Source organism: Morone saxatilis, unplaced genomic scaffold (genome assembly GCF_004916995.1).
Source record: "Morone saxatilis isolate NCDOM2014 unplaced genomic scaffold, NCSU_SB_2.0 Contig22, whole genome shotgun sequence".
NCBI lineage: Eukaryota > Metazoa > Chordata > Actinopteri > Moronidae > Morone > Morone saxatilis.
The window spans coordinates 18,243,432-18,269,041 of NW_023339785.1; the positions used below are offsets into that span (position 1 = coordinate 18,243,432).

Genomic DNA, 25,610 nt, shown 5'->3' on the forward strand with positions numbered 1-25,610 from the left:
CCATCCAGCAAACAACTCATTTAGCGACTCACTGATGCTTTGCTAATGTACAGTGCAGGATTCTGTGTGAGCTTGACAGGTGACTCAGGTGATTTTAAACACAAAGTGACATAACACACTGTTGAGGCCAATTGTGAGCCACGATTAAAGAAAGTTTCAAATTCAATCAGTGTCACTGTAGTCCAGAAGCAGACCATGCCAACGCCAAGTGTTCACACAGAGGTGAGCTCAATGTGTCAGAAAAATATTGTCTTACCTTCTGGTCTCCACCCGCTTTGAAAGCTCTGTGAACAGAAGATACAAGGACAGTTATTAGTAGATACTTACAATAAACTCACCGTTACAAATTTAAGAAAACATTTTCAGCAATGTTTCAGTCAAAGAATAAAAACTAAACCAATTCTGATTACACAGGTACCAGTTTACCTCAAGGTTCAATATCAAGCTCATATTGCATAAAGACTAATGACTGATCCCAGTTATAAGTTACAGGGAAATAGTTTTTTTTTTCTTACAAGACTTATTGCGGTAGTTTTGGCCATTTGTCAACAGGGAGTTGAAGAAATAAAAGAACGCACTCAAAACGTTTATTATAATCCAATGCATCATAAAACTACATGAACCAAGAAACACCCCTACAAATTCTACTGTTGGATTGAGGATGTTTACAACTGACAGTTTGTCTATAACCTTTGTTTTCATATGTTAACGTAGCACAATTTTATTTATGGTTGTTCATTGTGTTTTTATGTGTTGTTTCAATTTGCTGTGTGAAGCACTTGGGGCTGCATGTTTGTATGAAAGGTGCTATACAAATAAAGCTGAGCTGAGTTGAGTTCAGACATTTGGTTAAACTGGACTTGTTTGCTTGTGTTTGAAATGCCACATGCAATCTCCTGTAATGTTGTCTCAGGAGTCCCCTCACACCCATATCTCAACAATTAAGCTTATAAGTGAAGATGTTCCAAGCGATAGAGATGATGGGAGAAAAGAAGCAGGTCGTAAAAACGCTGAAGTTTTCTCTGTGGTGGGATTTTAAAACACCAACAAACTCCCTACTTTTTACATAGTTTTGGGCTGAGATTCAGATTCACCCACATAGCTAAGAATACTGCAAGTGCCACAGTGCTGTACACTTCTTAACTCTAATCCCAGGATTCACATCACTGTGGTGCCTTCGCTGAATGGAGCAGCACAGCAGACGGTTCATTTAAATATCTTTACACATTAAACATGGAGGCATCCACCTTTGGCTCTTAAAATAGCTAAACACAAACCACTACCACCCCCTGACCAAGGTTTGCATGCTACACAAAGCTACAAGCAAGAATGAACCTGCTTTGCAGTGTTTCAGGCTACAGTCACACACACAAAACAATAGACAGCGCTTCCTGTGACAATGAGAAATGAATAATTGCTCATGCCATTGCCTGCTCAACTACTGATTGGGCGATGGTAAAGACAGGATGACAACAGGGCTGTATAGATACAGAGAGAGGAACGAAGGGAAGGCATACTGACATGTCTGTGCGTGTCACACTTCTGGGAAGAGAAATCAATGTGACATTCATAGTGCTTCAGCTCGCCTTAACCCACACTTCATGAGTCACGCTTAAAAACAGGGATATAAGGAATGTGTATGACGCTGCTGTGTGCTGTAAATACTTTGGCAGACTTAAACGAACAAATGTGGAGATGATTAAGTCACTGTTTCATGGAATAAGTTTGCTTGGTCCACGTTTGACCTGCGCTCAAACTGAATATCCACTCTGAGATCATTTCCTGCCTCATTTCATGGGTCACTTATTTGAGCCAGTGCATGCTCGCCTTGCTGGCTGATGTTAGATAAAGTCAGTAAATTTCATCACAAAAAAAAAAATCTCCCCTGATAATATAATCAACTTTGCACACGTTACTGATATACTCTAACCGCAACCCTCTAGGCAACCCTCACTGACAGTGAGCACTGAAATGTGGACCTAGTGTGTCCCTGTAGATGAAACACAATCGCCTTTCTCTGAAGTCGAAAATCTATTGCCCATATTGTTTTGATTCCACTCCCTATAAAAAGGCTCCGGGTGAAGCCTAAACCTTACCATAAAATAGACAGGAGATGATCATTGGTGTTGAACAAAATGAGGCACTAAACCAAACAATAGACCATATCTCATCGCCGTGCGGCTGTCCTCCTCTCTCAACATAAAAGAAACTGTGGACGGCAGCCAAGATACGGATAAATAAAACTGACAATAGCTCCTCTCCGAGAAGTGTTTCAGAAAAACAATATTTGCTTGTCTTACAATATAATAACAATGGGAGAGGGTGAGATGAAGAGAGGAGAATAGGGATTCATGGGAAGGGAGTCATGGGTAAAAAGAAAAAAAGAGTGAAAGAATGTGAAATATTTACAATAGCTGGACTCCACAAGGAGAAGAGAAATAGAGACGGCACAGGGCGCAGAAAAAGTAAGGCTGGTGTTAAGTAAACATGCTGGCTTATTACAGGTCTATCAAAACATTACACCACTCCCTATGAGATAAAGGTGAAAGAAGAAAACCGTTCATTCTTTCATTAAACAGACTTATAACTTGTTTTGAAATGAATGTTTTAAACAAGATTTCACTCACAAAGTCACAGTTAGTTATGATGTGTAATAATCCCCAACACATACCACAAACCAACGCCCTAATTTCATCTTCTTCACATGGGAAATTCTCATAAGAAAATAAACCAAACCACCACTGAATGGGATAAAACATAGACCGAAAGGGAAATGACCACAGCAAACTTTCAGACAGGGCAGAAGGGGGCACATCTGGCTCATGTATGATAACTGACTAACCCTCATCCATCCCTCTGCTGAGAGCATGACTTCACTTTTCTTGATTATTATCCCGTTACCACAGAGGCCAACAAGAATCTCACTGTCTCTTTTCTAATTCTTCCTTTCCTTTCCCTTCTCACTCTGAAACTCCAACCCATGAGTCTCTCTCCCTCACACTCCTTTTAAGGCATTTAGTAGGTCGAAGTGTAGCGTGACCTCTTTCTGCAGGAAAAAATAATACATGCAACATCAGCAATGTGCCTTGTTGGTTGTATGGAAAACAGGGATTGCAGCGCTTTGCTGGTAAAGAGCCTGATCTTTTATAATATCTCTTTGGCATCTTACTCCCACCTCAAAAATCTGCCTTTGATCCCCCTAAGTTTAACATTCTCTGTACTCTGCTCTACCTCCACCCACCCATCTTATTTATTCTACTCTCTCTCTCACTCTTCTGTATTTTAGTATTTTGTTTCCTTTCCTCATGTCTTAGAATTGATGCCAACACCACCATTATCTGTTGTGTTCAACATTGGTTTTGTTTTAGGGTTGCAAATAACAATAATCTCCATTACAGATTAATGTGCCCATTACTTTCTCAATTAATTGTTTTGCTTCTAAAATGGCAGAAACATCTGGGAAATGCCCTTATAATTTCCCACCGCCCAAGGCGAGGCCTTCAATTGTCTTGTTTTGTCTAACTAACAGTCCAAAACCCAAAGTCTTAAATCATGTATAACAATAAAAAGCATAACATTTTCACATTTGAGAACTGGCTAATGTTTGGCAGGAACACATAGACTGGTAGGGCCAATTGGATTTAGTGATATCTGCAGAGACAGGCATATGATAAACAATATGCAGCACATATCCACCATGATCTCTACATCTAACCCTAACTATTAGTAATAATAATAATAATAATAATAATAATAATAATAATAATAAGTTCTGGCTGTTTTCTTCTGGAAAGTGTATTAGTTTATGTTCTGGCAATTTTCTTCTGGAAAGTGTATTAGTTCATGTTCTGGCAATTTTCTTCTGGAAAGTTATTAGTTTATGTTCTGGCTGTTTTCTTCCGGAAAGTCATAAACGACCTGCGGCTGTTCTGACTCTCAATAAACAGTGAACAAAAAAGGTTTGTCAGAATGTAACAGCTGAATCTCTTGGCAGGCAATAACAAAATGAACTGGATGTGAAAATATCCGTGTTACAGCTGTGATCACAACCTCTTTAGCTACGAGTATCACAAAATCAAAACGAGTCCCATGACTGCTGCAAGGCTCATCTTTATTACTTAACACGTCTGCACCTTCTCATTTTCTGAAGGCTTTGAGCTCTTAAATTGTTACATCCACCTTTTTTTTGGGAGGGAAACCTTTTTCTTATAATTAAGCTCCTGATGAAACATTTTGGCTTGTACTCTACAGACATACTTTATCAGTCAGGAATTTCTGGCAGGAGTTATGTGAGCAGGTATGAGTGCCTGCCTGTATGAAGGTTATCCAGTGCTAATTAAAATAACTCTAGCAAAATGAAAGACATTGATGTTCCTGGCTCACACTGAACAACAAAGTGTTTTAATCTGAAGAAAGAGTTGCTCTAATTTCATTACAAAGCTGAGGCATAACGTAAGGTACCCATGGCTCCTCTGAAAATGGTTTATTTCAACCGAACAAAGGCCAGTGTATCTGCTTGGCATGCATATCCGCTGCTAAATGGAGACTAATCATCCCTGCTCTTGCTGCTTTAGGATAATAAAAGACAGATTATTCCTGTAATATTAAGATAGAAAAAATTCAGAGAGCACACACCTCCAATACTGCACAATCCTCTTGTTACTTTCATAAATGAATACTGTTCAGGTGTGTTTAACCTGCACTTCAAAGTACATATATCGATTGGTGATAATGCAGAGTTTTGGAGAATATCTAAATCCTGGGAAAATTTGCTTCGTACAAGGTTTAATTGTGCAAAGTTTGAAGCAGGTCAGACTCATGAATGCTAAGTAATAGCAACTGAAATCTGTTATGCTGCTGTTACACTCATGAATGTGGTTGTGATTGCACAATGCACTGATACGTTTGAAATTTGTTTCTACTAGGCCATGCCAGCCAGACTTTAGCAAACATTTTTTAAGAAAACAGCATAGGATAAATAGAAAAATCTAAGAACCGACCACCTAAATATGCTACATACATTAATGTATGGGGAAATTTGGCACACTTTTATGCAAACAGGTTAGACCAGGAATCCCGTAAAAATTATTTTTCTTCTAACCCTCACAGTTGAGGACTGATGAGCAACAACATAAAGTGCTTTATAAATTACCATATGGTAGTGATATCTGTACCAAAACCTAATTAGCTCTTTTTTGGCTTATAGACTAACTTTTCACCAAAACCTATTGAATAAAAAAAAAATCTACTGTAATAGACAACGAGGAAGATAGGAATGAAAACCTCCCTGGCAGAGATAATTACTTTTTTTGACAGAAAGTAATGGTGAGGCTCTGACTTATGACTAAAATTAAATTCAAGCCCAAGTCTTACCCTAAAAATGAATTTAAGTGAAAGGAGAAATGAAATGTGTGCGTGTGATGATAACTTCAATACAAATGTGTTTTGCAACTATCTGTCATGTGGAGCCAAATTTCAAGGACATTAAGGTATTTTATCTCTCCAAAAGAATGAAGGAGGGTGCACGTTTTGTGGTGATTTATGCTGCTGTGTTTGACCGAGATAAAATGGGGGGGTGAGTGATCATGTAGTGTTGCTGTTGCATCATGCATTGCCAGATGACTTACTTGCTGAGGGTGAGGGTGAGGGAGTCTGTTGCTGCTCTGATCTTGTTTTGTGCCTCCACATGGGTCATGTCCTCTGCGTTAGCGTCATCGATGGACACCACCCAGTCTCCCACCCCGACACCAGCCTGAGCTGCCTTCCCGCCCGGGGTCAGCTGTAAGAAAGAAAACACGGAAACAGAAAGCAGTTAGAGGTACGTGAGGACAGGGTTTTCTCAGGAGATGACAGTTATGGGGATAGAAAAATGAGGGGCAGGCACCAATGGAAACTATAAAATCTCACAGCCAATGATCCCTTAATGGGCGAAAAACATAAACGTTATGACTTAATCTGTCAATTCTGCAATATTTGTATTCATCTAATTAGATGAATTTGTCGGCAGATCATGTCTCAAGAAGAAAAACAAATTTACTGTGAAAAAAAGAACCATTATCTCATATATAATCAGCAGTTCAAAGCAAAATGCTGGAAATCTAAACACACAAAAAGTCATGTTTAGTTGACTTTGCTGCAATGTCTGTTAACAACACTTAATGATCAACTCAGGGAGCCTGTGTGTCTGGGTCTGACAAGCCAGCCGAGATATTTCACTCAACACTATCGGGAACAGGCATTATAGGTCATCATGATGTCATCAGTCATCACCATGTGATTTACTGCAGATGTGACCTGAGACTATGAAGGAAACTCTTGAAAGCTGCAGACAGGAACCATATGTTACAAATAATCACATCATTTACTGGAACAGCCCCATCTACTTTTTCCATTCACACAGGTAAGTGACTGGCCAGTTTCACTGACAAAAGAATGACATCATCCTCTCGGGGCTGTCACTCAGACTGCAGACATATTGAGTCAGAGCAAACAGCTGGAGTCTTGTTACAAACAGGAAGAAGTTGTCATAGTCTATATAGGTCGTAATGGTTTTCTAAATGTACGTAGACTATACTGGATATTAGTGGTTCTAGAGGAGATGGCAGAGTTGCCAAAGCATGTTTAGTAAGGGCTTAGTCAGCTTGCCCGTGCGGCTTAATGAAACTCGAGACTTGTGTCAAATTTTCAGATAACTGGAGTACAAAGTGTTCAGCATCAGATAAGTCAGCTAGTGCCAGGATTTCTGGCAAAAAACCTATTAGGATTACTCTCTGATGTCATGGATCCCTGCAAATGTTAGCTCATCAAAAGCTCACAGGACTCTGCGGTTCAATCAATAGTGTTCCGCCATGTTCAGCTAAGCTATCACACTTGGCGCTTTGATTCTGCACATTAAACATAAACACTTGCGCGAGCAGGGAGGTATGCTCTGTAAACCGATGACAGCTCGGGCTGAAAAAGTAGTACGCATCCCACAAAGACAACAAAGTTAAATCCTGCCTTGAATCAAAACATGGCAAAAGCTAAAAATAGAAAGAAATGCATTCCTTTGAGGCAATCCTAGCTACAGTTATTTTACAGCCAAGTTCAAACTTCACTTTAATTGCCTTTGATTTGCACTCACTGGAAGCAATTAAAAGGGGTTAGGGAAGAAATAATTTCTCCACTTTGGAAAGAACTTAAAAGTTTTACACTGGGGGAAAAACCACTATGACATAAGTGACATATTCTGAAAAAGGGGCACAGTCTGGTTTGATGCCACTAAAGTCACTAAAGAGAGCCACTGTCACTTATAATTCATAGTAAAATTTGAGCACCACTTTTTTCTTTTTACCAAAATGATCTTGTTAGTGTTTAACAACATTTCTCATGAGCCTAATTAATTTACTTTAAAAGTCAGAGGTGTTAAAGTGTTACTAGCCAGTACAGTAGTAGCTACCCATGCAGCGTAAAAGATGAACAGAAATCCAATCACGGTGTGTTTGTTAGTTTGTTTATTAAGATCCTAATTAGCTTCTGCATCACAGCAGCCATTTTTCCTGTTCACATGGTGACAAAGAAAAATACATACTAATTAATTGCTAAGTGTCTTTTTATGTAATGCTCTTTAACGTTTTGTTGTGTTTTCACGAAGAATAAAAAAAGCTGTTTATGAGAATAACATTGAGTAATAAAAGCTATTTCAAGCCAACCCTGACATGGGTTTGGACTTTTGGTCTATGACAGAGCTGAAGTTATTCTAAAAAAATTGTGAAGAATTAAAACTGAATAAGTGAGGGACACAAGAAAAGAATGAATGCAAATGTTCCCAAGCAGAGCACAAGGGGTCAATGATTGGTTTAATGAATGTGAAAATGATGAAAATCATTCATCAAAACAGTTTCAGAGACATGGAGAATCTATACCAAGGTCACTGCTCCTTTGTATACAGCTGTTCTGGAGGCTCGTGGCGGTCTACAACTTACTCAGACATTTTATGTTGGTTTTCCTTCAATTTTTCACCCATCTGCGTGTACTACAAAATTACAAACCATTACTGAAGATCTGACCTATGTGGCTAACCTCTAAATATAAGATGAGATAAAAAAAAATAAAAAATAAAGGAGGAGAATATGTGAGAATATGAAGCCATTAAGATTGTAGGTTGTATACGTGCATGTCTGTCTGAGTGAGCTAAGTTACTGATGGACACAGACACCTGTGCTCCTGGCTCAGGTTCAGAGTGCAGCTGCTCCCTCACTTGAGAAGGCAGCAGTTAAAGTTGCTGCGCTCAGACCTTTGGTTGATAGGGGGTGGTGGAAACCCAATACCCCCCCAGCAGTTTGTCAATACGGTGAAGGACAGTGGAAAACATGTTCCTGAATGCAACACACTGCACTGTACCTCATAACAACCAGGGATACTAACATGATGTATGATAACATCCACTTGCAGCGATACCACAGAGATGAGAGAAAATTCCTCTGACAGTGTAACAAACGAGAAGCAGATTCATCCTGTCATATGTGATTTTGCACAAATATGATTGTAACTCACTTCACACTAATGACGTTGGTGCAACGGAAGGTATTCACAACTACAGGGTTAGCCTTACAGTTAGAAGCCTGTTTCAAGGCTTTTTGGCAGAGCACCGCAGCAGAGCTGTTTTGGTATGCTATCTAATTTCAAAGCATTAGCCAACCTTTCAAAATGCGACGTCTTGAATTCACCTTTGAAGTGCTTTCCTTGACTGACCCTATAGGTGAGGCATGGCCTCATACTCGCTCTGGGATGGCTACTCTGGTTTATGGTTAAACTAATAATGCACTAAAGTTTATCTACGGCTGTGGATATACTGGACGTGTAACTCTGCACCAGATCACTTTTATTCTTTCCACGGCTATTTGGGGGCCGAGAGACAGTCTGTCCTTACATCACTCACACGGCACAGCTGATGCAAAGCCATAAATATCCCTCTGAGAAATGGAAAACCAAACCTGCAAGTATGTGGTTCCCCCCATAATGACTGCAGTGGAACACCTAGCATTAACTCACCTTAAAACACTGCTGCACTGATCACAACATAAGACACTCACATCTAACCAGCCACACAAGAAATGCCCCCTGTGGGCTATCCATCAGTAAGCACTGAATTATTAATCCACCCCTCTAACAAGGCCTCTTTTCCCTGAGTTTGTGTGTTTGTGTGTGTGAAGGGTGATGTGAGTGTGAGTGTGGGCGCCGGGGCCGGCGAGTGAATCGCGTGCGTCGCGCTGGCGGGGAGAGAGAGAACGACCCGGAGAGAAGACGATTCGAAGGACGCCGTGGCGCGGCGAAGACGAGAAGAGGCAGGTGGATGAGAGAGACAGGAGAGGAGAGAGAGGGGGGAGTGTTTAGGAGTATACAAGTGATAAAGCAACAGATGGTCTACATGTCAGACAGAGACACTCACACACAGAGAAACAGGAATATAAGACTTGATGACACATCCAGCTGCGGTGGTGGAGACGTTCACAAATCTCCCCACTTGCTTATTGACTTGACATCATCTGTGATTTCCTCTGAACGTTTGATTTCAGCGGTGTGGCATGTGTCTGTCGATAGAAACCAGATGGTGCTCAGGAGGCTCGGTTATGGCATCATAATGTTTATGGAATCGCAATGGCACGAGATCTGGGGCAGATATATGGAGGAACTCCTCGGGCGAGTTGTAGCGCTGCCCCAGACTGGGGTAGACTCAATTGAAGCGGCAATCAAGCAGTGTTACGACGACATCTTGCTTCCTACATTTTATGCCTTTCCTGCTCAAACAGGATGTTGGGGCAGACATGTGGAGAGAGATATAATTTTACATTAGTAGACCTCCGTCTTTTCAAGGTCACAGAAGTCCAGGAAAGTTTGTGATAAAAAGTTGGCACAAAGGTTGGTTAGAAACGGATAGAGACACAGTAGGCGGTTTCTGGAAAAGATCGACCTACTCAACTGACTCAAGATTTTCAGAGATCAGTTTTCATAGGAGGAGCCCACTGGACATTTATCCGTTGTTTGACCCATTCATATGAGACGGCTGTCTCATATGATAATCCTTTAGCGTTCACAAAGACTTGAGTTAACAACTGTAGAAGAAACACTGCAAGACCACAGACTTACATTACATGACTACCACATAAGGCTAATGGTTAAGAAGGGGCAACGCTCTGTTTACTAGTCATGGATAGCCATACTTCATATTCCTATTCTGTTAAAACATTTGTATAATGTCTCCTGTGGCTTTAAAAGTATGACTAAAACACCCTGATGATGCCAACTGCATTATGGGAAATGCAGGATCCAGTGTTTCCAGTGTTTTCTGGTAAGCCCACAAACTTTAGGGAAGTACAATACTTAAATTGCTGGAGTACCCATTAAAAAAGGTCTAGTGTGTAGGATTTAGTAGTTTCTAGCTGTGAGACTGCAGATTGCAACAAACTGAATACTGCTCACCTCACCCTCTCCAACTGAACGTGTAGGAGAACCTACGGAGAACTATCTAGAGCCACTGTTTGTCCATTCTGTGCTTCTGTAGAAACATGGTGGTGCAACATGGTGGACTCCACAGAAGAGGACCCACTCCCTCTGTACATATAAAATGGCTCATTCTAAGGTAACAATAACACAACAATTCTTATTTTCAAGTGATTATACACTAATGAAAACATGCCTGTGAATATTATATTCCATTTCTGCCATTTTCTGCCAGTAGATCCCCTTAAATCTTACACACTGATCTTTTAAATACCATATGAATACCAGTAACATTAAATTCCCAACCCTATAATAGAAATGTCAGCTCACCAGTGCCAAGCAGCACCCAACCCATGTTCATCCCCAGCTGGGAGGAGGGTAAAGAACCCACGTCTACTGACAGAAAATGCTGTGGCTGTGCACAGTATGACTGTGTCAGAATGAAAGGGGTATAATGACATTTTAGATAAACAGAGAAAGGCATCACTTTCTCATTTTCCTTTTCCTTTGTTTTTACTAAATGGGATGGTGAGAGGACAAGAGAACAATTTCTTTACTGGTAAGAAATGTTTGTGCATCTACGAACAAAATGCTAGGAAAACTAAAAGTGGGATATTGCTATTAAAAAGAGCCAACTAAAAGTTATGTACATATTTTTTCAGATGATAAATGGGTGTGTACATGTTATGCTAAGGTCAAATAGTTACTTTTTCCTTTCACAGCGCCTTAACAGTTTGTCTTGGCATGGTTTGCTTTCCTCTGATCTCACTGTTAAAGTATTCCAATGAGAATGGGGGAGTCCATCATATGCACGAGAAAAGTGAGTGTAGAAGACATATTAGACAGAGAAAGGAGACAAGAGGATTGTCTGTTGGCAGCGACTGGGTGGATATGAGAAAAATCCCAGGAATGCTGAGAAAGCATAGCTTTCCAGGGTCGCAGACAGAGGAGGAAGGAAACAAGCGCTTTCATAGAGCATGAAAACCTATATAGCAACTCACACACAGGAGGTAACAAGCTACAGAGCCACAACTTTCCAAATCAATACAAAGATTATCAGAATCCTGGTTTACAGTACAACAAATACAGGGTAAGTGATTGATGTTGTCACAATCTGCCACAGTAAGACCAAACTCTAATTAACTAAATGACTATGAGCTCTAAATAAATCCAGTCTCAACAACACTAATTGTTATCCAACAATGACAAACACTTCAATGCACTGATCTTTTAAGGAGTTATCCCTTGCAATCTCTTTGCCTTACAGCAATTTAACTGAGCCTTTTCTCCTGTCACTCCACATGTTCTTCATTGTGTAATCGCTTTTCACCAACTGTCTGGATCAAGATACTTATCTCATCGGCTAAAAGCCAGTAAAGAAAGACCACCCACTAAATTCATCCAATGTAAGCCCGCTGAGTGCAGGCCTGACTTTTCTTCCTGTTACTAAGGGATACTGTATATCTTTGAGGTTTACATCCCCTTGTTGGGTTGTTTTCATCCTTTGCGACCGTGTGATTCACTGTCCAGTCTTTTATGACAATCGCGAGGACAGCCAACAGTCCCACAGAGTTAAAGAGAGAAAACCTGTCACATCTTTATAGCTCCTGTACCCAGAGGCCTGGTGGACTGCTGGAACAAGCCACAAAGATATTAGCCACTGACCAGTCGTTAAGGTTTCAATCTTAGCAGTGCTGTTCTTTTTCAGAATGGGAGCCATTATCAATTTTACACAGAGCAGCTTGGACTGATCTGGGCAAGCCACATTTCTGTCAGCCAGGAAAATAATCAGCATGTGTAATGTACCTGGATTGCAGAAAAACTTGCCTCCTGCACTGGCTGATTAAGATTACTCAACTACAATTGAGGGCACACCCACATTCACCCTGCAGCACACCTTGCCAGTCTAGACTGAAATGCCCCAAAGTATACTCCAATACCTCACCAAAAATCCCTGTTTTGTTTTGGGCCAGTCGTCAAATAAGGTTGTTTTTTTTTTACATCCGTTTGGTCTTTTATGGGTAGAAGAAAATGTTTCTTGTCATAAATCCAAGGGGAACATTGTGTTTCTGACTGCGAGGCCTTCCAGAGAACAGAGCAGATACAAGACATGTACTGACAAGGCTGGTGATAGCTGCTGCCCTCACCACAGGATTACGTCAGCTCTATGCACACACACATACATCTCTATGAGATGCGAACACACATACTAGTCAAAGTAACATTTAATGGCGCATCATTTGTTTGCAGCTTTATATCTTAATTTTACATTATAACTGACTTTTTGGCAACTACAAAGAAATCAAGAATTGAAAGTGTTTGAAAGACTAAGTGGGATAACCTTGTGAGACTAAGGCCTGACCCACATAATTACCCATTAACTCCTAATTATCTCTAAAATAGGAAAGGGCACATTTTGAACAGAATTGATGATTTAATAAATGGAAATCTGGTCTAACATTTGTAGATCACCCCAGCCTCTAAGGTAGCAATATAGCAACGTCAATGGGGGAATGAGTGCATGATAGAATACTAGATCTGTGTGCGCAATAGCTGGCAGCAATGCTGGAATGATTTTATGTGCACGCATGCGTGTGTGGCTGCATGTCAGAGTCTGTCTGTTTGTCAGGCAAATCAACACTGCACTGCACTTATAAGGCCTGGAAAGTGGTTGCTGCTCTCTTCAATAGCGACAGTAGTTTACAGTATTTGAGTATTTCAAAATTAATTCAGGGAAGAGGCAGTGACCTAACATGGAGACTTAAAAGCACTGCAAACAGAAACAAACGACAGCATTCCCTTGTGACCAATTAATGCTATTCATGCAAAGACACTGGATGTTAAGGCTGACTGGATATACCATATAATGTTAGTGATGTGAAAAGGAGCACCACATGTGGAGAACAAGACTACTGAACACCAACAGAATCTTATAAATAGACCAAAAGGTTTCATATAGAAGCTCAGAGGAACATAAATTACTTTAGAGGATGCAAATCTTCAACACGAGTACAAAGACCTCAGTGATCACAGATGCAGAGAATTACAGAAGCTGACTCCAGTGACAAACAGTTTCTTACCCTTGACACGGTGAGGGGCATGCTGAAGTCCTTGCCACCCTGCAGCCTGAAGCCCCAAGGCGCTGGGCCGCTGAGGGTTACCGAGTATACGTTCATAGCCTTGGGAAAGAAAAAGGAGGAAACGGTCTTAATTAGTCAGGAAGCCTAGAAAAAGGTTTTTGAGGCCACACATCCTTTTCTGTTTCATCCAAGCAGCCGAGCTGCTGTTTGCCTGCATTTGTTTCCAACACAAACGCACACATTCCATATAGAAACACTGAAATTGTTTATTTCAGAGTAAATAGTATTAGATCTTGAAAAAGTTCTATTATAAGAGTAACCATGTTATAATAATTAAATGTGTCTTTTGGTTGGAATAATCAGATTTAACTATATGAATTAGGCTATTTGCATAACCTATACGACGACAGACCACCAGAGCTGCCGCTGGGACACAACGTTCCAACATTAATCAACACACAAACTAATACGTTGCTATCCCTTGTGTCTTAATCGGAGGAGAGTATTCATATAGAGGCCCAGTTCAGAGAACAACGAAGTACACTGCACTGCAAATGAGTTCCACAGAAAACATCAGCACCATAAATCTACTGGACAATAAGAACAGCAGCGACATTCAACAGTTCCATTATTAATTCAACAATAACCATGACTTTATAATGAAACACTGGCCCACAAAGAACAAACTTGCCTTGATTTTTTTTATATTTTTCACAATTTGTACAACTGTGAAAGCATGAAAACAGCATGAAACAGCTTCACCACAGCCCACATCACTACATGACAAGTCACTAAATAACCAGGTAATTTTAAGAACCAATGGCAACTTGAGACGCAGGGCTATGTCACTTGCTCTTACTTGCAAGTTATGGCTGTACCACTGACCTCTGTACCTGCAACCCCCTAACACAGCTCTTGCTCCTCCTCCTCAGTCCTGCCAGGTGTCACTGCCCTTCCTGACCCACAGCGAGCTACCCAAGAAGCCACCATGCAAACCTACCTCGTCCTCAAGGGCCGGCTGATAGCCCAAAACCTGGGAGAAAGCTAGAGAGTCAGTAAGCTGGGGCAAGCAGATTCTCTCTCTGTTGGCAAACCCTACCCCCCGACACTGTCTGTGACACAGGCGAGCCCTAGCCTCTCCTCACTCCTCAGAGGCTATATAAGGAATGTAAAACTACACCAAACTATTTCAGCCCAACACCCACATGAGTCACAGAGAGAGGGGGGTAGAGGAGGACTGAGAGAGAGGTAACGTCAACTACCCTTATATTCTGGCAAAGGCCTACTACATAAAAGTCAATTGATTTTTTAAAAGTGTACTTGAGAAGCGGCAGAAAGCCACAACTGAAGTAAAGCTTATGGAATTCTACACTCCATCTTGAGGGCATGAAGCACAGTGTAACCAAACCAGCAATTATATTTTAACATGAAGTTTCTTAAAGCAACAGAAGAGCTCACTTTAAGTACAAAACTGAATTATGGATGTGCTCACAGATCAAAAAATGTAGTATTATGGCCCTTCCCTAAAATACTATTTAGAAAAAAACAACAACCATGCGCCCCAAATAGTGCCATCCATAGAACCCCACAAAGATGCTAATTTAATGGAAATCCTTTAAAGAGTTTTCATTTGCATCCATTGTTGTGTTTGCGTACTAGTGCAAGATCACGTAGACAATAAAATAACAACATTTTAATTACCAAAACTTGGATTAGTTCACTTTTTCTCATATCACACCTCCCATAGAGAAGTCCAGGAGCTAAGAAAAATCAATTATTTGGAGGCTGGATTATCTGTTGGAGACAGTAAAATGGAAAAGACCCACAGCAGCAACAGGTAATAGGAGTTAGATTTTTTCTTGTGATAGCAGCACACTGCAAATTGATTATTTTTTATTGTTTAAAAGAGACTGTAATAAGACAGTGGAGGTAACAGCGTGAATCTGGATGTATTTCAGTTTAATTAAATATTAAGTCAGTGGAGAAATTATCAGCCTAAGCCAATAAACATGCGAGCAATGCCTGTGGTACTCATTTAAATGACGTTGTCCCTGTTTATGGTATTGCTATTTATAATCCCCCTATGGTGTCACTGTAACATTTCTATAGGAAGTTGTACTTTTAACGTGAGTGCCCTCAAACACACTGAATTACACGCGTATTTCTTTCCTTTTTTTTTCTGGTTAAGAGGCAATTACGAGCTTATGTAGCTTTATTTTAATTGATTTCAGCGTGTAGAGGACAATCATTTGCAAGCAGATAATTACAGGCTCCTCTGTGAACAGTAAAGAGTGGTAACTGCAGGGCAAAGACTCCTGCAAGTAAAGCTCAACCTCCAACAGCAGCAGGACGGGACACGACAAAAAAAAACTCATCTTTAATAAAGTTTTTTTTTTCCTTTTTTTTGCACCGCTACAGACCCCAAATGGTGGTTTTTTGTTTTTTTTTAGAGCAGCTCAGCCATAAAGTTGCACAATGAGGAGCAACAAACACACAAGCCCATACAATATATAACCCAACACCGTGAGGAAGTTAGAAAGAGTTAGTACACGAAAGGAAACGCAGTGAGCTTTACCTCTTGTCTCTCCTGCTCGCCAGACATCACGAGTCAAAGCCTTCTTCTCTGGATGAATACAACACACACACACACACATACACACACACACACAAAAAAGTAGGGCTAACTTTGGGACTTCCTTAAAGCGGACGTCAGGAAGCCACCGTGGATCCCCTCGGTGAGCAGCAGGATCATTCCCTCAAATTCCTTTTAGCAGGACTCGGGCTGAGACGTCAGAAGTCACATGGGCCGCTGCTTCATTTCATACTCCGGCTGTAAACCAGGAGAGGCCGCTTTACACACACACACACACACACACATCAGTCACTATGAGTTCAATTAAAACTTGTTTTAGAGTTTATTTTAAAGATGTCACACCATTGCACAAGAAAGGGAAACACATAGTGTGTATGCTGTTGTTTTTAACAGTGGTTTAGATCATTTACTTTAAGTAAAAGTGTTAATATCCCAGTGTAAATAAATTGTAAACCATATTAACTTTGCTCTTTTGTTACCGCTGTTTACATACAAATACACACTAATTCCTCTACATTTTTATAGACCTCCTTCTTGTGTTTTCTCATCTGTTCTCTCTGTTTTGTTTTATCTTCCATGTGTTTGTATTTATGAGTCTTTCTATAATTAGGGGTACATTTCATATCAACCTATAAGTGAAGTCATCTGTGTGCTTTTTTGCTAAATACTCTACTTGTTTCCGTAATATATCACTGGAATGTGCTAAATTCATTCATTGGCAAGCTTAAGCTCAAATGATTACTTAAATATTTAAATCAAAATAAACACCTGATTCATTATTTTGTCAACTGTGTTACAGACAAAAGTTGTGTCATAGGAGACATGAATGAAATACTAAGCATTTGATAAGACATTTGTTTGCAAGTTCTTTAGTCTATTCTTCAGTGTTTTTGTGGTTGTTTTTCTAACTGCTTTGAAAATATGAATTTTGAGCTGGATAATGGATATTCTGTGGGGATGATTATTTCTTTCTACATTAATCCACATTACGTTGAATTTAGAGTTATTCAACTTTATTATGTCAGACCTTGCTCTCTAAAAATGTCCCCCATCATTTTTATTAGAGTTCAACCAACACTTAAACAAATATAGGAGTACCATATAAATATGCTTCCTATGTATGATTGGGTATGGTTATGCATGTACATATTTGATATATATATATGTGTGTGTGTGTGTATGTTTATATTTTTATTGGTCTGTTTGTGAAGCACTTTGTAACTCTGTGTTAGAAATATAAATAAAGCTTTACTTACTTACTTTACTGGGTGTGTATGTATCCTATATATGGATATAAATATCTGCATATATTGCTTTATTTTATTTCCTATGTTATTCTATGAATGTAATAATCTTTCTTAATGGGGGGCTGCAATATCTCATTTCACTATGCAACCATCTGAAGTATAATTATAATTATTTCCTTGATAGCTTGATAATCAGTTGTACTCGTGAAGAAAAATGTCTCCTGTGACTGTTATATATTGATCATATGACACATGCATTAATATAAAAGCAGGGTTTTACTGCTGTAGTTGGTTGGGGTAGAGCTGTACAAGACTGCAGCTAATCATTATTTTCTTTATGGATTAATTGTCTACATTAATCAACTGATTGTTTGGTTTGTAAAAAATAAATAATAAAGAAAAATAAAGAAATAATAATAATCAGAAACTGGTGAGCAATTCACAATCACCTAGAGTGCAAAGTGGCACCTCCACAATGTTTTATCAACCAACAATAGGCTTACAAATCAAATAAATTAGAATAAATAAAAGGAAAAGCAGAAATAGCTCCAACCCCTTTCCAACAAGGATACTTTAATATTTTAACATTTAACATTTAAAATAAATAATTTAGATTAATTAATCATGACTCATTAATAGGAACAACTTTAAGGTTGCCAGGATGTAAAGAAAATATATACAAGGGGTCATTTTGTATGAGTATATTTGTTTTTGATACTAAATTTTACTAATAAGTACTTAAATACGTTTTAAAAAATGGAATACAGTTTGTACTTTTATTTGCAATGGAGTATTTTTACAGTGTTATTGCTACTCTTGTTGAGTTAAAGGATCTGAATACGTTAATAATACTGTTAATATAATGCCATGTGTGTTATTTCTCTATCACACTGGAACAATATTTCTAATTTCACTGACAAAATTGGCACCCAATATTTCTCAAATGGGAGACAGAAACATGTCCCACAAGGGAAAACCTTCGGTGCTGATATGTGCGTTGTATTTAACAAGCAAAACCTGCTTTATCAGAAAAATAACATTAATATTATATATGTTTGGGGGGATTGTAACTATTGTTGGAGTTTGTGTATGAGACGTGCTGTGTAAAGCTTGTTATCACTGGTATAAGATAAACTAACAGTAACATTTAAAACAGCTCTGAGACTATATTGTAAGTTATATAGTAAGTCTTTTTGATTAAATACATCTCCAAGACTTGCTGACAAAAGCGATGCAGCAGACGAGCAGCAGATGGAGACAAACTACACCAAAAGGGGAATGGTACCCTCAGGGTGCTGCCCTGCTCCATCATCACAGGAGCAGAACAAGTGGAGAAATCATGAATCATCACTGAGGGCCTGAAGTCGAAGCTTAGATTTGTTACAGACTATTTAATTGCTCAGCCCTGTTGCTTTACATACAGTCTGCCCGTAACAGCTGACATTCGTGTAAAACACTGAAGTTGTTTGTGTCAACGTCGCAGAACCGGTGGCCTAATTTCTGTGGCTGTGGCGTTAGCTGTAGCTACCAAGCTCAGTTAAACTTGCAAACACTTTTTGTGAAAGATGGCTGACAACGGAGCACACCCAGCGGAAGAGGACCCAGCTGCAGCTTTCCTGGCCCAACAGGAGAGCGAGATAGCGGGGATAGAGAATGACGGCGAGGGATTTGGGTCGCTGGAAGAGGCAGACGACCAACAACAGCCGCCGCCGCAGCAGCCGTCCGCCAACTATGGCAAGTTTGTGACTGAGCTAATGTCAGCTAGCCACCAAACGAGCTAACTGAAAGCTAACTAAAAAAAAAAAAATGCGCCTACCGGTACTTTGACCGGACTCGTTAACAAAGACTAGCTCCACCTTTTATGTTATCAATAGCGTCAGTTAGTTGATTGCGGTGTCAGTTTGTCAGTTAACATCGGTTAACCGGCTCATTTACGATTAAAACAATGTAACATTAGCCTCATAGTGTAGCTGGCTGACGGTTGTGCGTTTGTGTGACAACGTACGTTAGTAAACGTTGGTAAACGTTGATAAACGTTGGTAAACGTTGGTAATTCTACAGCCTGACGTTGTAACGTACATAAGTCAATGTAACGTGTAACTGACACGGTTTACTATAAAGCAAGTAACTTATGTGTAACGTTAGTAACGTTGTATAGCAGTAAGGAAAGACTTTAATGAGCCCACACTGGGGACATTCACTTGCTACAGCAGTTCCAGATACAACCAGAAAGGTAAATAAGGGAAAAGTACGACATTAAAGTATAAGTAAATCATGAAAAGGTATGAGGATTATATTAAAATAGAGAAAATGTCGGTTATATTTACACTATATAAACCTTTTTATACACAGCTGTGATTGATGTGTAGCATTGCACAGGGCAGAGCTGCAGGTAGAGTCACAGTGTAGAAATAAATATAACTGCACATGAGCAGAAATATATACAGCAGTATGGTTTAAATAAAATTATTTATTAAAAAAAGTTATATATATATATATTGGCTAACTAACAGTTGACTGCTGTGGAAAAACCTGCCCAAGCTGTATAGACAACATCAGTGCCCAAACAGGTGCGGCTGCATTTCTGAGCTGGTAACTTTCAGCTTGTGGACAAAGTGACACTGCTTTGATAGTAGCGAACATAAGTTTAACCCAGATGATGAGGAAAGAGGAACTTTAACAGGAAAACTCCCAAGAAGCCCGTCTTAACATTAAACTTTGTCTTCTTATAACAATGTCAGACGCTTTCGGAGACGAGCCGGCCACACTGAACGGGGATATGTTTCAGGTGAGCTTAAGTATATTTCATTATTTGATGTCTCTATGTGTGTGTGGTTGAGTTTTATCATCAGTTACCATCATTTACTTTCCATTGATTTTATAGATTGACAGCCCTGTGATGTTGTGGTGTCCAGTATTTGGCTGAAACAGCTGTTCATAGCAGTGTAAATGTTTTATGTCCTACAAAAGGAGTCCAATGGTCCAACAGACAACTACGCAGCCATCGCCCAGGTGGATATTCAGAGGCAAGAGCCGGAGAGTTTACGCAAGTGGAGGGAGGAGCAGAAGACACGCCTTGAGGCATTAGGTGAGCAAAGATGTTCTCACTGGGGCATGAATCATACTTTATAATGCACGTCCTGCTTTCCAGCTGTAACGACCCGCTGTGATTATGTCACTTTGTGATGTATCTTTCTCCAAATTACCTTTTTAAGATAAATAATCCAGCATTATCTTTGACGTAGCACTATGTCAGTTCTTCTCCTTTTTTGTATTCCATCTTTTTTGGGGACTCCCTGACTGCGTTGTTCTCTGCTGTCGCACCCTAACAAGACTCGGCATCCAAGGCGGCGGAGGCAGAGTGGAGAGAGAAAGCCAAAAAGGAGCTGGAGGACTGGCATGTACACCAGAGTGAGCAGATGGAGAAGAACAAGGCCAACAACAGGTTAGGGTCTGACATGTCCCCTGTTAACATGCAGAGAAGGACCAGTTGGTTTATCATTATGATGTGACGGTGCTGTAATCACTACACTGAACTCATTATATTCAGATTAACAACTCAAGTGAAACACAACATTAAGACTTTATCATATCAGGTGGACTTTGGTATTTTGTAAACCGAATGTTTAACGAGTGATCAAATGTCAGGTCAAATGTCGGAGCGTTGATTGATGTAGTATTGCTGATCAAATTAGTTTAGTGCTTATATAAAACCAGTCCATCTACGACTTAGAGATTGTTCATTTAGTCCGGTTGCAGTCAATGTACGTTATGCTTAAATATAATATAAAATATCGCAGTCTTTCCCTTTTTTTTTTGACCAAACTAACCCGTTTCTTCTCTCACACTTTCCAACAGACTCTGTCCAAGTCTGGCACGGTATCACTCTGCATCTGTGGCTCTAGTTTAGACCAGTTTCTTCCGCCGTGTCTGTGAAAGCACTGAGAGACAATCCTCCGATGAGATATTACGCTACAGCTGCGTGTCCACTTAGATAGTCTGGAAAACAAAACAGGAAGCTAGCTAACTAGAAGGAATGCAAGCGGCGGAGAGCAAATGTCACAGTTTTCACCCACATTAGCACCAAAGCAGCCAGTAGTTGACCTTCGCCATTTCTAGCTTGTTTATTGGCAACGTTGTACTGCGGCGGCACAGAAAGATTGTATTTAGTCTCAGACAGTTTTAAACCTTTTGTTTCCACCTCATTAGAGTTGTTTCTCGGTCGCTTACATAACCCTTTTAATGCAGACCCTAACTTTTCTCTGCTTGTTGTTTGACACTGAAACTGTTCTCCTTTCTCCTTCTTTTCCCTGCTTTCTTGGCCTTGCCTGCGTACTAGGATCGCTGACAAGGCTTTCTACAAACAGCCCAACTCTGATGTTATAGGCTTTGTGTAGGTTTAGAATTCTTACGCTTTTTAATGTTGTATGAACTCCCCCGTGTTTCCACTAGTTGATTTTCACCTGATGCATGCCCAAACACTAAAATAAGTTTGTTTTTGAAGGCCTAATTTGGTTTTTCTTGCATTGGCCTTAGGTTATAATAAATATTAATCATGTCTCCAACAAAGTGTATGATTGGCATAAAGAAATGCATGAAGTTTTATGTGTATCGTACGCACAGGTGCTATTCGTGTGATTGAACTTTGTGGTTGAGCGCCATGTTTGGCTCAGACGGGTTTGCTGTTATGGAAACCGTTCTGAAACCGTTTTAATATTTCAACTCATTCATGTCTCCCTCTGGTCTCCCTCCCCACCTGTAGAGCATCGGAGGAGGCTTTCCTGGCAGAAAGCGACGGCGACAGCCCAGGATCCGAATGGGAGAGAGTAGCCCGTCTCTGTGACTTCAATCCGAAAACCAACAAACAGGCAAAGGATGTTTCTCGAATGCGTTCTGTCCTCATCTCTCTCAAACAGACACCTCTCGTTCGCTAGAGGAGGTCGCAGGGAGGATTTTGTTCTAGAAACATACTTTTAACCTCACATAGCATCAGAAGAGTTTGTATGCCCTTTTCCATAAAATTCCTGGTATGTTTATAACCTTTGAAAACTTTCCGCCTTTCTTGATGCCTATTATATTGAAATAATATACTTAATCCCACTCTCTTGTGAGAAGATGAAGGACTGCTCTATTGTTGCGACATCCTTTAGCTGGTTACCACTGCTATACTTAAGAAAATATTGTTACTGTAAGTTAAACATTTTCTTTCCCCTTTAACTTATAAAATGTTATTAGGTCAGCTTTTTTTTCTTTTTGCATGCCTCTGCCAATATTTTGGATGCACAATTTTTAGTTGTTTTATAAATTTGCATCTTGGTCGATGTCAAAAAGTTACTTATTAAGCACTATTGCATATTAGATTGTAACCACGTATGCCTCTCATCAATGTAGAATTATAAACACACAGTCTTTGTTCACATTTGTTGTATTATATCCCTAATTACCATATTTAACGTAGCTTAATGTTTCTCTTTCAAATGCATAAGCTTGTGGCCTTTTTTTGATGTAGCTCTTACTCCAGTTTCGAGTATTTAGCCAGATGAATTTCCTCTTCAATTAGGCAAAAAAAGAATAAATCACAACCAAAGATTTCTGCTATCATCTAAATTTGCAGAGTTCACGTGATTGACAGCTTGTGCGATTTCATCATTTCACAGATTTCTTCTCAGCAGCTGTTTCCTGAACTATTTCTGTTACACAAGTATGTTTCAGACTCTTTTTTTAAAGCAGCAATCAATAAGGTGTCAATTTCAACAGTAATGTCTGCACATTGTTTCACATGTTGCCTATTTGGACATTATGTAATGTTAAAAGGGAACTGGAAAATAAAAAACAGTCGAGTACGATCACCTAAAGTAATTTGTCCTTACGTATTTTCCCCGGCTTCGAACTGCCATCAAAACGCACCGGAGATAATCACTTGAATCCCAGTTAGCCCAGTTGATGTGTGAGGAGCTGGAATTACTGGTGGCCCAGTGCCAACATCCACCCGGTGCATACGCTCAGACATTGCTGAAGGCTGTGTTACTGTGAAATAAGTGTACACGAGGGATTCACCCATAATCGTCAAATGTTAGTTTAAAGGAGCACAGCAGTAAATTCGGTTTTGGTCCTTTAATCTATGAAGGCATGATTCTAATTTGATACCACAGTCGCACATCACTGGCGGCTGAAATGCCTCTGCATAAGTAAAGTGATTTCACAAAGTGCTGTTACTATTTGGAGCCCTCGTACTCGAGCATTTTCAAGTGAAATTGAAAGTCTGAGTGTTTAAGGTGGACATTGAGACTGGGCCTGTCTGATGTCTGAACGCCTCCTCCCATTAATCTACTCACCCAGGCCGTTAATATAAGAATAAAAACTGTGCTACAATGAATTTCCCCACTGATTTTTTTTTTTTAAATAAAGGTTGAAGGAGTAGACGTCCCCTGAATACAGTTGTGAGTGTGATGCTTTATCTCAAATACACACAGGACACCAGGTTCAACTTATAATTTATATCAGAAGGTGTTACGTAGATCATTTCAGTGACAGTATGAGAACATCTGAAATCCCTCCTGAAGAGAAAGAAGCATAATTTATATTTATCAGCATTTTGTCTCAATACTTTCATAGAACAATAAAAGTAAAACACAGCTTGCTTACTTGGTAAGGAGCTGATTGTACTTCGTTGTTGCAGAATATTTTTCCACCGTGAGCAATTCACAGTTTTCAAACAACAATAAATAGTGTTGGCCTTAACATAAGTATCTGAACAACGCTGGAGACATAATACATTATTCAGTTCATTCAGACAGTAAGGTCAGTCCAATTCCAAGTTTGATCCGGTCTGATTCCCAAAGTTGAATGGGGGCCGATGGCAGAGCTGTGGGACTGGTCCGTCTTCATTGCTTGGATTTCAGGGCTGTGGCGAAGACACCAACAACGATGGCAACTACGGTGAAGCCCTGAGCTAAGATACGTCCCCTCATCAGCAGCTGTGACTGTCTGGTTTTCCCTTGATGGAAGGCCCGGAGACCATAAATCAGCGCTCCAGCTGTTCCCAAGCACCCTGGAGAATACAAAGCAAGTCTTATAAACAGGATCCATCACAAGGATGACCAAACAGAGGGCAGGCTGTCTGCTGCACTGTCCTTTGATACAGGAAAGTCATTCAAATATTGATTTTTAACTAGTCATGTGACCTACCACCACCTGACTCTTGTTGCATGGGGAGTTTTGTTTACTAGCTACAACATGAAGTATATCCAGACTCTTGAGTCACATTTGTTAAAATAAAGGTTATTAAGACAGTGTAGCATTAATGGAAATCAAATCCCAACATTCACATTATAACTGAGGGAGAATTTCACTCATATTTTATGTAATAGGTGTTTGTGTGATTTGGATTTAGCCCACCCAAACTTTTCATTTTCCCCAAGGGCACAGCTGCAGCTCTCTGTTATTAGAATTAAAAGATGGTCAAACTACACACAAAACATCTTTACTAAATACAATAAAAACAAGTTCCTCCTATGAACCGAGAATAACAACACACTGTCAGTCAAACAGAAAACAAATACAGGGTTTGGCTGTTACTTTTTCCTTCTTGATTATTGTCTTGTGTAGAAACTATTTTCTAACAACCACACAATGAGCTGAGAGTGCTGGAGTTTTAAAAGCTCACGTAGCATTAAATGTCATTGATTTGAGCACCCTAAGAGACCCTTCAAGCTGCGCTGCACTTGTGTAACTTCAGCGTTACCCTGCTTGTATAACTCACCTATTGGCACGAATGGGTTCTCCTTGGTTTTCCTAGTGAACTTCTCTTTGAACGTCTCATCTTTGACCCTCGGCAAAGGGTTGAAGCCTTCGATAATGGGAGGCTGGGAAAAGTCAAATGGCACAGGGCCCGGCGATGTTTTACGTGTTTGCTCAGGGCCCGCTGTTGTTGTAGCTTCCGCCATGCTTACCTTGAACTGTAAAACCAATGAGGAACTACGGAGCTACACTTCCGGTTCCACTTGGCCCTCAGACTTCAAAATAAAAGCCCTAGATACGTTCACCGTGAAAGTGCCTCCTCCTGGCATCTGTCGCCTGCTCTGTATATAACACTGTGTGTGCACATAATATACACGACCAACTCTACTCAAGAGCTTGAAAGAAATTAGTTTGGTCATTTAATTTAATATTAATTTAATTTTTTCTTTTTTTTTATTTATCTGCAAA

General features: G+C 39.9%; 3 protein-coding genes across 6 annotated transcripts in view; 1 reads left to right on the top strand and 2 right to left on the bottom strand.

Moving 5' to 3' along the window:
- pdlim7 (PDZ and LIM domain 7) overlaps positions 1 to 16,353 on the bottom strand; it is a 31,739-nt gene extending 15,386 nt beyond the window's left edge. Inside the window, exons 1-4 of the mRNA XM_035669246.1 lie at positions 16,138 to 16,353; positions 13,563 to 13,661; positions 5,628 to 5,779; positions 257 to 284 (exon numbers count right to left, since the gene is read on the bottom strand). Coding sequence (XP_035525139.1) covers positions 257 to 284; positions 5,628 to 5,779; positions 13,563 to 13,661; positions 16,138 to 16,164 — 306 coding nt within the window. The 5' untranslated portion in view covers positions 16,165 to 16,353. The remainder of the gene's footprint in view (positions 1 to 256; positions 285 to 5,627; positions 5,780 to 13,562; positions 13,662 to 16,137) is intronic.
- Positions 16,354 to 18,672: 2,319 nt separating this feature from the next.
- cltb (clathrin, light chain B) lies at positions 18,673 to 23,835 on the top strand. 4 transcript variants are annotated; one of them, XM_035669066.1, is made up of 7 exons: positions 18,673 to 19,136; positions 20,144 to 20,190; positions 20,373 to 20,490; positions 20,736 to 20,847; positions 21,261 to 21,281; positions 21,742 to 21,795; positions 22,165 to 23,835. In XM_035669066.1, the coding sequence occupies exons 1-7, from the start codon at positions 18,968 to 18,970 to the stop codon at positions 22,334 to 22,336; spliced, it is 693 nt and encodes a 230-aa protein (XP_035524959.1). In that variant the 5' UTR covers positions 18,673 to 18,967; the 3' UTR covers positions 22,337 to 23,835. The 4 variants fall into 4 exon arrangements, with proteins under 4 accessions (XP_035524959.1, XP_035524960.1, XP_035524962.1 ...); XM_035669067.1 differs by lacking the exon at positions 21,261 to 21,281; XM_035669068.1 differs by lacking the exon at positions 21,742 to 21,795 and having other exon boundaries at positions 18,675 to 19,136.
- Positions 23,836 to 23,879: 44 nt separating this feature from the next.
- higd2a (HIG1 hypoxia inducible domain family, member 2A) lies at positions 23,880 to 25,396 on the bottom strand. The gene is made up of 2 exons (XM_035669070.1): positions 25,165 to 25,396; positions 23,880 to 24,453 (listed from the first exon to the last, which is right to left on the bottom strand). The coding sequence occupies exons 1-2, from the start codon at positions 25,346 to 25,348 to the stop codon at positions 24,287 to 24,289; spliced, it is 351 nt and encodes a 116-aa protein (XP_035524963.1). The 5' UTR covers positions 25,349 to 25,396; the 3' UTR covers positions 23,880 to 24,286.
- Between the last annotated feature and the right edge of the window lie 214 nt (positions 25,397 to 25,610).